The 15,861-nt window shown below is 50.0% G+C and overlaps 1 protein-coding gene across 2 annotated transcripts in view; it reads left to right on the top strand.

Moving 5' to 3' along the window:
* The window catches only part of TMPRSS13 (transmembrane serine protease 13), a 30,188-nt gene extending 21,672 nt beyond the window's left edge, over nucleotides 1–8,516 (top strand). The window contains exons 8-13 of one of the 2 annotated variants that reach the window (XM_067751162.1): nucleotides 452–614; nucleotides 1,499–1,671; nucleotides 4,422–4,520; nucleotides 5,734–5,876; nucleotides 6,031–6,183; nucleotides 6,881–8,516. In XM_067751162.1, coding sequence (XP_067607263.1) covers nucleotides 452–614; nucleotides 1,499–1,671; nucleotides 4,422–4,520; nucleotides 5,734–5,876; nucleotides 6,031–6,183; nucleotides 6,881–6,898 — 749 coding nt within the window. In that variant the 3' untranslated portion in view covers nucleotides 6,899–8,516. Of the gene's footprint in view, nucleotides 1–451; nucleotides 615–1,498; nucleotides 1,672–4,409; nucleotides 4,521–5,733; nucleotides 5,877–6,030; nucleotides 6,184–6,880 lie in introns of both variants that reach the window. The other variant, XM_067751161.1, reaches the window with a different exon arrangement.
* The last annotated feature ends 7,345 nt before the right edge of the window (nucleotides 8,517–15,861 follow it).

Genomic DNA, 15,861 nt, shown 5'->3' with positions numbered 1-15,861 from the left:
TGTGCATCATGGGAAGGGCTTTTCTCCTTTGTTTTGAAACGATCCCCCTCACAGTGCTTACCAATTCAGGGTCATGTTAGGCTTGGTCTGCTTTCGCGAGGTCCTGACAGCAGCCCTGGAATTCACCGTTGTGAGCCTGGCACAGTGCGCAAAGCATGAGGTATTTAGGAAGCATTTATCGAATTAATGGAAGAATGAATGAGGGGGAGGAAAGAGGATCTTTCCTAGGACCAAACTACCCATTGGATGATCCCAGAAGGCTAACCCACCATGTGGGAGCTCTGTTGGCAGGAAGCAGCTGTGCTGCATCAGATTAAGTGAGCAAAGCGGCCTCCTGAGTGGGTGGTACCCTCAGGATGCGGCTGCCTGAGATTCCCTGGGCCTGGGAGCATGGTTGCAGCTCTGAGAAAAGCTGAGTTCGTACTAGCTTATCTCTTCTACTTCTCCCCAGGCTGTGGACTGAGGGCCCTGACCGGGCGGATCGTGGGAGGGGCGCTGGCCCGAGAGAGCAAGTGGCCTTGGCAAGTCAGTCTGCAGTACGCCCACACCCACATTTGTGGGGGGACGCTGATTGACGCCCAGTGGGTTCTCACCGCCGCCCACTGCTTCTTCTTGTAAGTGCCCAAGGGGGCAATGATGCGACACCGCTGAGGGTCGGGGACGCCAGCAAGGGCTGAGGGCAGACTACTTCTCTCTGTAGAGGGGGGCTTTGTTGGTAAGGCTGGCCCCTGTGGGCTGGGCAGCTCGTGTGTGGTGAGGACCATGGTTTGCCATTGGTATTTGGTCCTGGGACTGTGAGTCGGGATTACTTGTTCTGAGCCAGTACAGATTGGTGGCTCCAAGGGAGAGAGAGAGGCAGGTAGAAGGAAGGAATTGTGAGCCTGCCCTAAGGAACAGGGTGAAATAAAGAGGGTTGGGACTTGTTGCTGCTTCCAGAAACTGCAAGTTAGAGGGGAGGAGCCCAAGACATCAGGAATGCTGTCCCAGGAATTGAGGGATGGGGATTGTGGGAAGGGCAGTGCGGTCAGCTTCTGACAGTCACCAGCCAGGCCTGTCCTTTGAGCTGGTGGACAGGAAAGGGCTCGGAGACAAGGCCTCAGGGGCACTGGCTTCCCCAGTAGTGAGGCTTCAGTGGGTCACTTTGTCCCATCGAAAGCTCCGTTTCTGCTGAGGATACTACCACTGAGATGTGTCCCACCTGCCTTATTTGATCCTTGGTGGCGTCCAGAGGAGACAGTGGGGCCAGTGGTCCTAGAAGTCTTACTCATCCCCTCCCGTTTTCTATCGTAAGGTACAGAGCCGCCAGTTCAGAGCGGTTGTTTGGAAGTAGGGGATTGTCCTAGATCCCCGGGCTAAGATAGAGAGCTCCCCCCAGAGGTCATTTCATCCATTCTCCTGCCTCCAGTGGCGCTCTGGCCGCAGCTCCCTGTGTGCGGTGGAAGCTGCCAGAGGGCTCTGCCATGTGGTAACTGGCCCATGCTCTCTGTGGCCCTAGCAGGACCCCGAATAAGATCCTGGAGGACTGGAAGGTGTACGTGGGCACCAACAACCTGCACCAGCTGCCCGAGGGAGCCTCCATTGCCCAGATCATTATCAACAGCAACTACTCGGACGACGAGGACGACTATGATATCGCCCTCATGCGGCTCTCCGAGCCCCTGACTCTGACCGGTGAGTGAATCCATGCCTGTCACACCCCACCCTGCTCATCCAGCAGCCCTGGGGCCCAGCCTTGACACTTAGCAGCGTCCACTGACCCATCCCAGGGTCCAGAGCTTCAGCGTGGTGGATGTCAAAGATTGTTAGAGATCATTTAGTGGAACACCTCTGTCTTACAGTTAGGGGAACTGAGACCCAGAGGTTGGAAACAAACTTGCCCCAGTGACACATCTGACATTGCAAATTGGTGACAGAGCCAGGGGTTGGATACTGGCCTTCATCAGGATAAACAGATCGAATTGTTTCACTGGTATATCGAGCACTTAACAGAGACCAGACCCTGTGGTAGGCACTTTACATATACAATTTCATTTACTCTTCACAACCCATCCTGTGGAGCAGGTACTATTATTAACTTCATTTTACATTTGAGAAGAGGAGCTTGAGAGAGAGAGAGTTCCCCGAGGCCATGCAGTAATGAGTGGCCGCTCCAAGACTAGGTCCAGTTGGGTCTGGCTCCTAAGCAGTGCTCTTCCCTTGCTGCTCTCTGCTGGCAAATTGCCAACGCCAAAGTTGCGAACACAAGAAAAGTACCTATACATCCAAACATCTAACTGCCGTGAGAGCTGAGGGTGGAGCTGAGGAGCAAATGGGGCTACAGGAAGGAAATGCTACTGAAGTTCTCAGGAGATCAGGGTTTATCTTCATTACTTCATCCACCCATTTGTTCACGCGTCAAACACTGTGTGTCTCCCACATAGCGGCTCTGCAATTTCACTGCAAAGAGAACAAAACGGATGACACACACAAACAGCCACTTAGAAGCTAGTGATGTGATGTCGGGGGCACCCCGGGGAGCCGTGGTGGCACAGATTCGGGCACCTAATCCGTCTTGGCAGGCTACAGAGGCTTCTGGAAGCCTTGGAGGGCTCTCTGCTTAGTCCAGCCTTTCTGGTGCTCTGGGCCTGTGAGGGGGCCTTTGTCGGCACGTGAATTATGGAGGCGGTGTTGGTCCTGAGTCACAGCGGTTAGCTCATCACAGCGGTGTGCGGAGGAGAACCCCAACCCCAACGCAGGACTGGGCTGGGTGGAGCTGGCCCCCAGCGGATCCCAGCAGAAGCCAAGCCCACCACCCGCCACGGGCGAGCCCTCTCAGCCTTTCTCCTGCCCCTCCTAGCCTCGTCTGTGGAGCCTGGGGCGGTGAGATGGGAGTGCCGTGCTGCCCCTGCCCTGCCCCTCGCGCACACATAAAAGCGGGCAGGCAGTCTGAAGGATCAGAACAGGCCTTCCCAGCCTTGTAAAACCCAGACTTCATTTGACTAACCGTCCAGATCTTACCTGCCATCACCCCAAACCCCCTGAGTATTATTTGGAATTCCAAATAGAATTAATTTGTAAAACTAAATTAAAGCTATATAGCACTACCTATGCTTTTCAGACTGCAGCAGTCCCTCTCTAGACTCTGATAGCCGCTCCCACCCCCTCCCACTCTCCTGGGAAGGAGGAATATCTCTAGGCTGAGACACTCACAGCTTAGATTTATGTAGTCCTGTGGTCAGACCATGTGCGCTGATTTTTGGTTTAGAGATCAGGGCAGAGTTTCTTAAACTGTCTGGTAGGCTGAGCGCTTCGAAGTCACAGTACTAGCTGAGGAAACCTGTGGAGGCTCACTGATAAATTTAATTATCCCATAAAAAGAGTAGAATATATAATAGTGTTACATGGTTTTAAGACTGCATGTCTCTAAAATAGACACACACTATTTTAAGAAGTCAAGTTTTGTGTTTTTGCTTAATAATTGATGGCATCCCTTCATTTATTTTTTGTTTGTTTACTCTCTAGCAGAGAAATGTGTTCGACTCCCAATTTACAGGAGAAAAATTTTACATTAATTCTCCCTCCCTCTGTCTTTCTCCTCCCTCCATCCCTCCCTCCCTCCCCCCTCCCCCCTCCCCCCTCCCTCCCCCCTTCCCCTTCCTCCCCTCCCTCCCTCCCTCCCTTCCTTCCTTCCTATGAGCACTTTCTATGTGTCAGGCACTATTTTAGGCACGGGAAGCTGCAGTGAGCATAACAATCGTGAACACTGCAAACATTCTATCAACTCTTTTCTTCTTGCAAATTGGTCGATGCTCTAGTCCACATGGGAACACTGGTCCTCAGAGGGAGCTTATGAACTGATGCACAACCGCACCTTCTATATGATTCTGAGTGTGGGAGCAAGGGAGCAGCAATTTCGTGGCCTGTGCCTCTAGGGATGTGCTCTCCCCACTTGGAGAGGTTGTCTCACCCTGGAGAGAGAGGCTCAGGCCCTGGCCAAACAAGGGTGCCCTCCCCAGACCAGGCAGGACACACCCTGAGACGTCATGGCAGTAATACCTGGGATTTAGCCTGCACTGCTCCCTGCTCTGAGGGACAGGCGTGGAAGAGGCTCAGCTGGGACAGCCACTCTTGAAGAGAGAGACCCTCAGCCACCCAGTACCAGCTTGGCACAGGGGAGCTTCCAAGACATATGCATTTGCCCACATGTCACCCACCGAAAAATCAGAATGTCTGGGGGACTCTGACGGCACCCTGAAGGCTGGAGGGGCAAGATAAAGTGATTGAGTTTCTTGCCTGGTCCGTTCGAGGCCCTGAAAGATTCAGAAGCACTCTGGGGGGAAGGAGGAGGTCCTGGGACATTGGTACTCCTGTCCCTCCACACACACCCCCCACCAAAACCTCCAGCCTTGTCCCTTCACTGATGTCTTGAGGTCTTGTCACAGCACATGTGCAACCTGCCTGCCTCCCCATGCACGGACAGACCTTCAGCCTCAACGAGACCTGCTGGGTCACAGGCTTCGGCAAGACCAAGGAGACAGATGGTGAGAGGCAGATGCTAGAGTGTGTGTGTGTGTGTGTGTGTGTGTGTGTGTGTGTGTGTGTACATATGTGTCTGTGTAGAGTGTGGGGGGGTGATATGTCAGGGTATAGAGATGAGGGTCTACCTAGAGGAGGGTTTGGATATATAGAGTCATGGGCCTTGGTGTGAATGTGTGTGTATATACACCTGCGTATACATCAGAGCAGTTGCCGTGACAAGGCCCCAGCCAACAACACAAGGAAAACCCCTGTCTTTGAAAGACCTGGGTTCATTGCTCATTGAACCGAGGGAGAACTCACACCAGGGAGAACCGTGGGGCGTCTCAACAAGAGGGTGTCAGAAAGGACTTATAGGATTCGGGTACTTTGAAGGGGGTTCAAAGAAGTGAAGTATTTCTCTAGATTGGTTGCCTGTAGGAAGCAGGGATAATCCTGTGAGTGGATATCTTAAAATCTCATTTAGAAAGAGTTAATAGACTGCGTCTAAAGCTATAGTTGGTGAAGAAGCAGGAGCTGCTCCTCCTGGCTGGGACAGGGGGCTGTTTGGTCCTTTCGTGGTTTGACCTACCTTGTGTTTTGTCTGTGCTGAAACGAGGCTAGGAAGCGGTTTGGTTTTCCCTCACTTCATCGTGATCACAGGTGGCCGTGTCTTGTGTCCGGTCTGTAAGATTATGTATACTGGGCAGGAAGGCACAGCAGTCAGCTGGCCTTGCCGTGAGCATCGCAAGCTCGTGGCCGCTGCAGGTGTCGGGGCCTGCTCGTGGGATGGAGCGGGGACTGGCCAGGAGCAGCCTCGTTTTGATCTTGGCCCTGTGACTGACTCGCTAGGTGACGGTGGGCAAGTCCTTCCTCAGCCCTAAATTTCTCCTTCTATAAATGGATTCATCACACCTGCTCTCCTCAGAGCACGTGGTTACCAGAAACAAATGATCTATTTGACGTTGCTTTGGACACAGAAAGGCATTGTGCAGCATGTGAGGCAGCCTGAAAGGCCTGTGAGTTTGTCTGGGTACGTGTGTCTCTGTTACGTGTAGTGAGTTGTATCTGGTGTGAGGGTGTATGTGCCCATACATCCTGGGTGGCCTACCATGGGAATGGTGCCCTCCACGCCCAGGAGGCTGCCAGTCTGGGGTGTGGGGTGGGCAGCTGGAAGGCCACAAAGCCGCCCAGAGTCTCACTCCCTTCCCTTCTTCTCTCTCCTCCACTGCACTGAAGAGAGGACATCCCCATTCCTCCGGGAGGTGCAGGTCAACCTCATCGACTTCAAGAGGTGTAACAACTACTTGGTCTACAACAGCAACCTCACCCCGAGGATGATGTGTGCGGGGGACCTGCGGGGAGGGAGAGATTCCTGCCAGGTGAGGCTGCTCCCACGTGAGGCTCAGGCCCTGGGACCCCAAGGGAAGGGAGGAAGGCTGAGGTTTTGGGGTCGGTGGGAGAGTCAGGTGCCCACCGTTTCCTGCCCAAGGACTGCCTCTCTCACCCTGCTGATGCGCGTGCACTCCCCTGTAGGGAGACAGCGGGGGGCCCCTGGTCTGCGAGCAGGACCGCCGCTGGTACCTGGCAGGAGTCACCAGCTGGGGCATTGGCTGTGGCCAGAGAAACAAACCCGGCGTGTACACCAAAGTGACGGAAGTCCTGCACTGGATATACAGCAAGATGGAGGTGAGAGCCCTGCGGGGTGTGTGTACCCAGCAGGCGGGGACTCCTAAAGGTGGGGTTCCTGGAAGAGGGCCTAGCCTTTCCCCAGGGTCTCGGCGAGGTCCCCTTGCCCCCTCGCCTTTGGGGGTGTTCAGAATGTGGAAATGACCAGGACAGGACAGGAGTCAAATGTTGGGCCGACCCCAGCTGCCTGTGCTTCTTCCGCCCCTTTTCCTCCTGCAAAACAGAGCTCAGAGGGTTGGAAAGTGGTGGGTCTAGGCTGGGTACTGGCCCCAGCCTCTGCCCAGTGATGGCCGCGTCGTGAGCCCACATACTGACAGGAGGAGGCCTCCCCTTATTGGCAGGAGGTGGGTCTCCCGGGAAACTGGGCATCAGGAAACGGAGGTCTACCCCCCACCTCTGTGGACCCGGTCCAGCTCCTACCTTCCCTGGGCCTGCATCCTAGCTGTAGGGCAGGGATGCTGTGCCAGCCCTTCCCTTCTCTGCCCAGGCAGTAGGGCTCAGGTGGGGATGGGAAGGCTTCTCTGGAAGTCCAGTGGGGCAGGTCCTGTTCCCATCTTTTCCTCTGGGCTGCCCCTCTTCTCTGAGGAGCAGTGCCTGATGACAGCTGGGCTGAATTTTAGGCTCTGAGCCCCCACCTTCAGCCTTCTGTGTTCCAAGCACACCCTGCCCACCCTCACCCTGTTCTCCCTCTCCTCAGAGTGAGACGCGCTTCTAGAAAGCCTGAGTCCGGCTCCACCGCACGGCACTGGCTGCTGTAAAGACTCTGGCCAATGTGACCGGGCCATAGGCACCATCATCTGGGCTAAAGGCCACCAGACACCATCATTACTGCCACCTCCACTGTCTGCTGCCTCTGTGAATACACATGTGTGTGTGCGTGGGCACATGTGTGTATCACTGCTTTCCCAAGGTCTTCAGAAACCAGGAGCGCTGTCAGCTCTTCTCAAACGCCAGGCTGGAAATCACCTGAAGAGAACTGTTTGGACACCATGGAGGTTCCCACAGGGGTGACCATAATGGATGCAGGAGGTGGAGCCCAGGGAAGGGCCTGGAAGGTCACATCAGGAATTCTTGCTTCTCTGACCCTAACTTGGAGACTAGTCCAGAATGGGCTGCCCCCCCCGCCTCCAGTGGCCCAGCCATCACTGCTGTCAGGGGCCAGTAATATGTTTCATGGAGTACTGGGACCATCCCTAGTGGGAAGATATTCCCACTGACCTTCTGCGTGGCCTCTCCCCTCTCAGCCCTCCCGCTGGGGCCGTGTCGTGGCTGTCCCCGCGGACAACTCAGGACAGGGCTTGCTGTCCTCGTTTGGTCACAGGCTGTTGGAGGCAAATTTCATTTCATTTTATTTTTATATTCAAGAAATAGAAGTAGATGTATTTTTAAAAATTCTCCACAAATCCCAGGAGCAAAAGAATCTAAAAGAAAAAAGAGTGGATATGTGTACACGTGTAACTGAATTACTTTGTTGTACACCTGAAACTAACACAACATTGTAAATCAACGATCCTCCAATAAACATTAAAAAAAAAAATTCCAGGAGCCAAGAGAGCTAACGTCAATCACCTCAGGAACTCAGAGGGACTCCCGGCAGCTGTGCCCCTCTGCAGTCCCACAGAAGGCTCCTGCCCTCAAGGGGCCCTTTGAGATACTCAGGGAAGCAAATCCTCACTTGGGCTGGCGGACAAATCCATCATAAAGAGAAACACAACTGTTGCTGCACCCAAGGGCTGCAGGAGCATGAAGGAACCGATGCTGCTTCTCTGCTGGCCCCGGAGCCTGGGAAAATCCAGGTGGATGGACATCCCTGGTACCCAGGGCTGTCCTTGGACTTTGGAATTTCTTCTCAGCTTTCTCCATTTCAGCTTCTCATAGACACAGTGTTGCCATGAAAACTGCCTTGGAGAGAAAGCTGGCTCTGTCCCCAGGCCCTCCAAGCAGCTTTTCTGAAGGATCCGAGTTGCCCCTCCTGCAGGGCATCAGTGCGTCTAGTCCCCGCACCAGCTGAAGTCCTGGACCTTCCCCATCCTTTTCTCTGGGGCACCCGATCCTCCTGCAATCCCATTCTCCTACCATCTTTGGGCCTGTCTGGTAGTGTTATGGCTTCCATCGGCAGGGTCCGAGCAGATCAGCCCAGCCCAGCCCAGGCAGGCTGCTGCTCGGGGGAGACACTGTTCTGGAAGAGCAGTTGGAATTGGCTAGCGTTCACTGGGCAGGGTCTGAGGGGATTGGTGACATGTTATCACAGCTGGGGCTTTTTGGGGGACGGCAACATTCACATCCACCCCTAGCAGTGGTCTTCAGCAATAAATGTTGTGTGACCTGAAAAATGTGTCGCTGGATGTTTTCACGGTACCCTAGGTAGAAAACTGAGATTGTCCACCCAGGTGCCCAGACATCCTCCGTTTTTGTTCTTAGTTTTGGTTCTTCAGTTTGGGGTTCTGCTCATTGAATCATACATTCATTTATTTATTCATTCACCCACCGTATGGGTGCCTGCTCTGCACCAGGAACTTGCGCCAGGCCCAGGTGGTACAAAAGCCACAATGGTCCTCAGGAAGTCATGGTCGTGACCCCGTGTGATAGAAGCTGTGATTCGGTGCGGACACCGTGCTTGGAACACAGCCAGTAGCTGCACCTAGAGAGGTCAGGGAAGGCTTCATCGATGAGGTGAGATTTGAAATGAGTCTTAATAGAGTAGGCGAGTCTTCGCCAAGCAGCTGGGGTGGGGCAAGAGCAGGCCAGTGCCTGTTCTGTTTCCCTCCTTCCTCTTTCTCTGCCTCTGACTTTGCCAGCTCAGCAAAAGGCATGTTTACAAAGAAGCCCCGGGGCTCACTCAACTGTTTCCAGGAGAATTGGGTGGGCGGTCCCACTGGCCTCTTCTGAAAGCTCTAGCCCTCCTTGCTCTGCACTTTTCCTCCGTTTAATATCAATATATTGACTTCACCCATTATGATCCACGATGAATTCCCAGCACCCTCAACACACACGCATGCCTCTAGCCATGAGCACAGACTTCTCCAGACCTGCCTCCATGGGCCTGGCCTTTGGACACCCCAAGATTGTTTAATCTCCCCTGTCAATGCCAGGGGAAATCCTTCCTCCAATTATTTTCTCGCTCCGTCTGCACGACAAAGCATGGGGAGGGGGGCAGGTGCCAGGCTTCCTATATTTAGCAGTAGGGGTAACACAACTGCTGTCACAGATCCCCAAATTTCCCACAATCTCAGTGGCTTGACCCAATCCAAGTTTATTTCTCATCTACCTAACAGTCCAGTGAGGGTGTCTGGCCAATGGGAGGCTTTCTTCCACATGATTTTTCAGGGGTTCAGATTCTTTCAGCCTAGTGACTTTGTCATCTGCTTCCAGCTGGTGGACAGAGGAAAGAAAAGATGAAGAAAGCATTTCCACTTCTTAAATGCTCTGGCTCCGAAGTGACACATGTCATTTTCACTCATATTTTATGGGTGTCAACATATCACATGGTACCACCTAGATCAAGTGGGAAAGACACTAAGAAAGTCAGTCCCTGGGCAGTTCCCATGCAAGAGTAAACACCTGTTTTGGAAGCTAACCAACCATCTCTGCCCCCCAGAGGAAGCTGGTCATATCCCAGAAGCCAGGCCTTGGGGCCGAGAGTTAGGGCTTAGGGCATTTCTGTTCGATTTTACTTGGGAACCAGACCCTTTCTCTCCTCTCTTGGCTTCCTAGGGCAGAAATTGATTTGCTGGGGGTGCAGAGGTGTGTGTGTCAGGGAGAGGTAAGAGAAAAAGCAGTATCTAGATGGGAAGAGAAAAATATTCCTTAGGCCCAGGACATCTACAGAGGCTATAAAAATCATGGAGGGTGGGTGATGAGATTTCCCACACTGATCCAGAATCCAGGGAGATGGGCGTGTGTACTGAGGGGAGGTGTTGCTGGTGACACTGTCCTATGGTCCCTGGGTCCCAGGCATCTCCAGGTTCCAGTCAAGCTCTCTGGCTTTGTCAGCTCTGTTGACAGCTGAATTTCCCTGGGGAGAGGGGGAGGGTCAAGTGAGCGCATTGGGGGTGGGACAGGTGATGACGGCTCTTTGGAGAAGGAGCCAGTTACAGCCTTGCTGCCCATCCAGCTGCCTCTGGGGTTTGGTTAGATTCCCAAGACCTATTGTTTTCCATAATTGCTTAGCCAATGTCCTGATGCAATTGGGAGGACATTGAGAGATGCACGTGGAGAGAGCTCCTCGAAATGATAACGAGGAGGACGATGACAGTAATAGCTAGCCTTTGCTGAACGCTGCTACGTGCCAGATGCTGTGCTGACCACCTGACGTGTATTATCTTCTGCGAGCATGAAGTAGGCATTGTTATTATCTCTATTTTACAGATGAGGAAACAAGGCCGAGAGAACTGGAATAAGCTGCCCCCAAACTAACAACTACTAAGTGACAGAGCTGGACTTTGAATCCAGGCTGTCTGATTTTAAAAGCTGCTCTAGAAGCAGGTGGAGGCTTCCTAGCTGCCGCCTCGTGGGGTCTGCCATCTGGCTCTGCGGATCTTTCTGTTCTCCACCAGGCCTGTGCTGTAGGAGGGGCAAGGTGGCACAACTCCCAGAGGAGGATGGGCATATCCCTCAGAGTGTCACACGACCAGAGCCTTAGACCATGCAGCTTCTAGAACCTGGGACAAATGCATCGTGGATGGGACGAGGCCCCCTGGCACCTTCCCCACCACCCCCAAGTGGATGGTTTCTGGGAGACCCTCCCATGCCATGACCCACTATGGCCCCAGGACACCTCCATGTCTCCTCCATGTGGGTGGGTGACTCTGAGAGGTACGTGCCACTCATTCCCTACCTCCTCTGCACTGGCCCAGGCTTCCTGTTCCTTGGAAACTGCCACCCAGCCCAGGGAGAAAGCCCCATGCTGGTTTTATAATGGGCCTACCCAGGGAACACAGAGTGCTGTGCTCGGGCGATAAGCAGCTGGGATGCTCCAGGCAGGAGCCTTTATTGGATGAGTCCTTTGAGAAGGGAGGAGCATGGCTTGGTCTTTGGTCCTTCAAGCTCAGTTCTTGCCAGCGAAACCTGTGGATATAACAAGCTGTCTCCTCTGTCCAAGTCCCAGGTCCCAGAATTTCTTCACTTTTCATACAAGGAGGGAGCTGGGAGCCTTCTTTGAATAATTCCTCCTAATTACACTATGTTGTAGTGGAGAGAGTCCTGGAGCTGGAATCAAAGCAACGTGGAGGTACAAATTCCAGCTCCGCCGCTTGTTTGGCTCTGTGGCAAGCTGATCTGCTCCCTCATACGTGAGATGGGTGTATCTAGGCCACACGTTGTTGCAGGATTAAGTGGGAGGATGCATGTAAACACACAGGGCAAAGTGACTGGCATATTAGGACCTCTCAACAAATGTTGAGTTTGCAACAAAAGGGCCAGATCCTTCACCTCCGTATCACTTCACTCAATAAGTGAGATAGGAGAGGGAAATTTGGAAACATCTCCAGGGCTTAGGAAATTTGCCATTTCTCTCCATAAACTTTCCTCTCAGTCTCATAGCGATGGCTGATCTTCCATGGAGATGACACTACCATCTGGGGTAGATGGCCGTCCCCGACGGGTGGCTTCTCTAAGTCACGGAGATGCACTGAATAGAGCTCACTCTTCTCTCTCATCACTGATGGGACCAGGATGGATTCCTGTCACTGGCCCTGCTCTGGTGGCATCTGACTGCTCAGCCAAAGGAGCTGACAGTTCAGGGCTGTGAGGGGACACACAGCCTTGTTCCCCATGGACTCCTCCATCCACGGCCATCTGGCTCCTGCCCCATCATGTCAGTGAACTGTCATGTTGCCAAATCTGATGGAACATTTTTAGTCCTCATCTCACTGGAACTGCAACATTTAACTCTTGAGTACTTCCCACTTTGTGAAATTGCCACGGCTTCTGTGGCACCAAGCTCTCCCAGTTCCCCTCCTGACCCTCTGGCTGTTCCTTCTGTCTTCCACAAGCTCTGTAAATGGTGTCCCCAGGACACCAGCCTCAGCTCTCTTCTCAGGGTAAATGTTCACCCTGGGTCATCTCATCTATCCCTGGGTTTTCCAGCTAACATCGGTAGAGCCAGTAGGAATTTGTTCCATGTCATTGAAGTGTAAGAAATGTCATCTTTGTCTTTACAAGTAGATTAAAATCTTTGAACTGCTGCAGCCTGGCTGGAAAACATCTCTCATCATGTTCTGCCCCAGGAAGCTCAGCCCCAGGAGAGCCTGTCCGCTGCTCTTCAGGCAGGGTGCTCAGTCCGCAGCCATCACAAGCACCCTCAGGGGGTTTACAGGTCAAGGGAGTAGCTCACAAACTCTCTGCTCTCTGTACCCCTAGTCTCAGGAACCCCACTCTCCCTGGGTCAGGCCCAGGCTGCTCCCCTCTCTTCAACCCCCAAAGCCCTTCTGCTTGCAGACAACTCAGGCCTGTCTCTTATGAACACTGTACAAAGGCCAAGAAATTCTCTCTAGGATCAAAGCCATTCTTTCCTGATGAGATCATGGCAGAAATCAAGATAAGCATAGATTTCAAAGATCGTGTACAGATTTTCATGTGAACCTCAGTTTTCACTCCTCTAGGACAAATTCCTGTAGGTGAGATTATGGTTACCATATGTTTAACTCTATAAGAAACTGTCAGGCTGTTTTCAGAGGGGCTGTACCATTTTGCATTCCCACCTGCAATATGAGAGTTCCAGTTGCTCCGTATCTTCACCAGTTCTTGGTATTGCCAGATTTTTTATTGTAGCCCCTCTAATAGATGTGTAGTGGTGTCTCATTGTGGTTTTAACTTGCATGTCTCTAATGGCTAATGCTGTTGAGCATCTTTTTATGGGTTATTTGCCATCTATCTAGCCTCTTGAGTGAAATGTCTGTTCATATTTTTTGTCCGTTTGTTGGGTTGTTTCTTATTGTTGAGTTTTGAGAGTTCTTTATATATTCCAGACACCAGTCTTTGTTGAATATGTGATTTGTAAATATATTCTCCCCATGTGGCCCGTCTTTTCGTTCTCTTAATTGTGTCCTTACAGAGCAAAAGTTTTTAATTCGGTGAATTCCAATTTATCGATTTTTTTTTCTTTTTGGATTATTCTAGGAACTTTTTGCCAAATCCAAGCTCTAGAAGAATTTTTCTGATATTTTCTCTTAAGAATTTTATTGTTTTATGTTTTACACTTGAACCTAAGATCCATTTGGAGTTACTTTTTGGATACCACTGAGTTATAGATTGAGGTTCATTCTTTGTTTGTTTCTTTGTTTGCAAATGTATGGCCAGTTGTTCTAGCACCATTTGTTGAAAAGACTGTACTTTTCCCATCCAAATGCCTTTGCATTTTGTCAAAAATCAATTGAGCATATTTGTACAGGCATATTTCTAGACTTTTTATTCTGTTCCATTGATCTACATGTCTATCCTTCACCAATGCCACCCTGTCTAAATTACTGTAGCTTTATAGTATGTCTTAAAGGTGGGTAGGGTGAATCCTCCAATTTTGTTCTTTTTCAACATTATTTTGGTTATTCTAGCCTTTACATTTCCATATAGGTTTTAGAACCGGTTTTAGAACTATTGAGGTTCTTATTAAGGTTCTTATAAATATTGAGGTTTTAGAACTATTGAGTCTTCCAAACCGTGAACACGATATGTCTCTCCATTTATTTAGATTTTACTTGATTTCCTTCATCTAGGTTTTGTAGTTTTTAGCATACAGATCCTTTTCCTATTTCATTATATTTGTAGCTGAGTACTTAATGTTAACAAAAATAATGTTTTTATTGAAATAATACTTTTTAAACAAAAAAGGGAGAAGAGTGGCATTGCTTTACATTTTTGCAACTGTCTTTAATGTCTGGCTGAATGAAATAGCTGGATTCTCATTTTTGTTTCAGTGTTCAATCTGTTGTGATATGTTGTTTGGGTTGAAATATATGAAGAAAATTCAATATCACATAGATATAGAGTTGGAAAGTGGAAACATAGTTTATTAGCCTTTTCAGGTAATTGTGGATACTTTTTTTTTGATAGTTACTATACTCAAACTTGACAAGTGGCAGTTTCGTAAAGGTCAGATGCAATGTGGAATCTAAAACCTGTCAATGAACTTTTTTACTCAGTTACATTAAAATCTCTTGGTCTGTGTTGCACTCCAAATGGGTCTTTTTACCCACGCCTAATATTGTAACATCATGCCTTCATCATTTGGAAAATATTGATTCTGAGTTATGAACATCTTCCACATGCTGACACACTTCATTATACAATATCAAAAATAATATGTGTTAATATTACCACTGATCTCGGGACTTCCCGGGTGGCACAGTGGTTAAGAATCTGCCTGCCAATGCAGGGGACATGGGTTCAAGTCCTGGTCGGTGAAGATCCCACATGCTGCGGAACAACAAATCCCGCTAGCCACAACTACTGAGCCCACGTGCCACAACTACTGAAGCCTGCACGCCTAGAGCCCGTGCACTGCAACAAGAGAAGCCACTGCAATGAGAAGCCTGAGCACCTCAAGGAAGAGCAGCCCCTGCTCGCCACAACTAGAGAAAGCCCGTGTGCAGCAATGAAGACCCAACGCAGCCAAAAATAAAAAAATAAATAAAAATATTACCGCTGATCTCTTAGAAAAGTATTTAAGGATTGGAAATCAGTCAAGCTCATGGGAAGGATGCAAATTTTCCAAAATTCTAATGTTCAATTGAGAGTTTAAATTCTATCCCTAGCAACAAATATTGTCTGTTGTTTTCCTTGCTGCGACAAGCTCATTCTGTTCATTTTTGAGAAAATGATTGCCAACTATCAAGTCTGAACAGTCATTTGTATGTTAATCTTCATTCAAGGAAAAATGGTATTTCACGAAAAAAATGTGGCTAGTTCAGCTTGCAGCTCAAAAATATTGGGTTGGCCAAAAACTTCGTTTGGGTTTTTCTGTAAAAGCTGTTACAGAAAAACCCAAACAAACTTGTTGGCCAACACAATACAAGGCTTTTCCTCAAGAAAACCTTAGTACTTTGGGATGCAGCAGAAGTGGTTCGTGCATATTTCCCATTTTTTCACACTGAACGTTAAAAAGACATGTATTTAGGATTGAGATTAAATAAAATGAATACTTTTCAATAATTAATCATTTCTACCACTTCATCAAAGATGTTCTTAAGTGAAACTGGCAAGAGTGTGCTGGCAAAGAACACAGTGACTACACACACGGTTTGGTGCCGTGGCCTTGATTCATGGTAAGGAGCCTGTAGTTTTGCACACCACTGCTTTTGTACCATTGGTAAATGTCAACACAGTGAAAAATGCGAATGACATCATAGCATTATTACGAAAATAGTTTTGACCCTGCTGATCCCCTGAAAAATGTCTCAGGCACCTTAAGGGGTCCTCAGACCACACGTTGAGGACTGCTGTATTAGACCACACAGCAAGACAAAAACAGGGAAATCCGCAGGTATTGATTTTGGATAGGCACTTTCTGGAAATTCTACTGGAACCATATCTTGATCTTACTTTGCTGCTCACTCTGAGGAAAAAGTGAACAACCTCTCCCGTGAAGGGGGCTGAGGCTAGTCAGGTTTATGTGGTGATGTTGGGTCTTGTTGAAGAAGAGGGATGTTAATTTAACTGCAGTTTAATGAAGAGCTCAGTGGG

Source organism: Pseudorca crassidens, chromosome 9, assembly GCF_039906515.1.
Source record: "Pseudorca crassidens isolate mPseCra1 chromosome 9, mPseCra1.hap1, whole genome shotgun sequence".
NCBI lineage: Eukaryota > Metazoa > Chordata > Mammalia > Artiodactyla > Delphinidae > Pseudorca > Pseudorca crassidens.
This window is presented reverse-complemented; position numbering and strand designations above follow the sequence as displayed.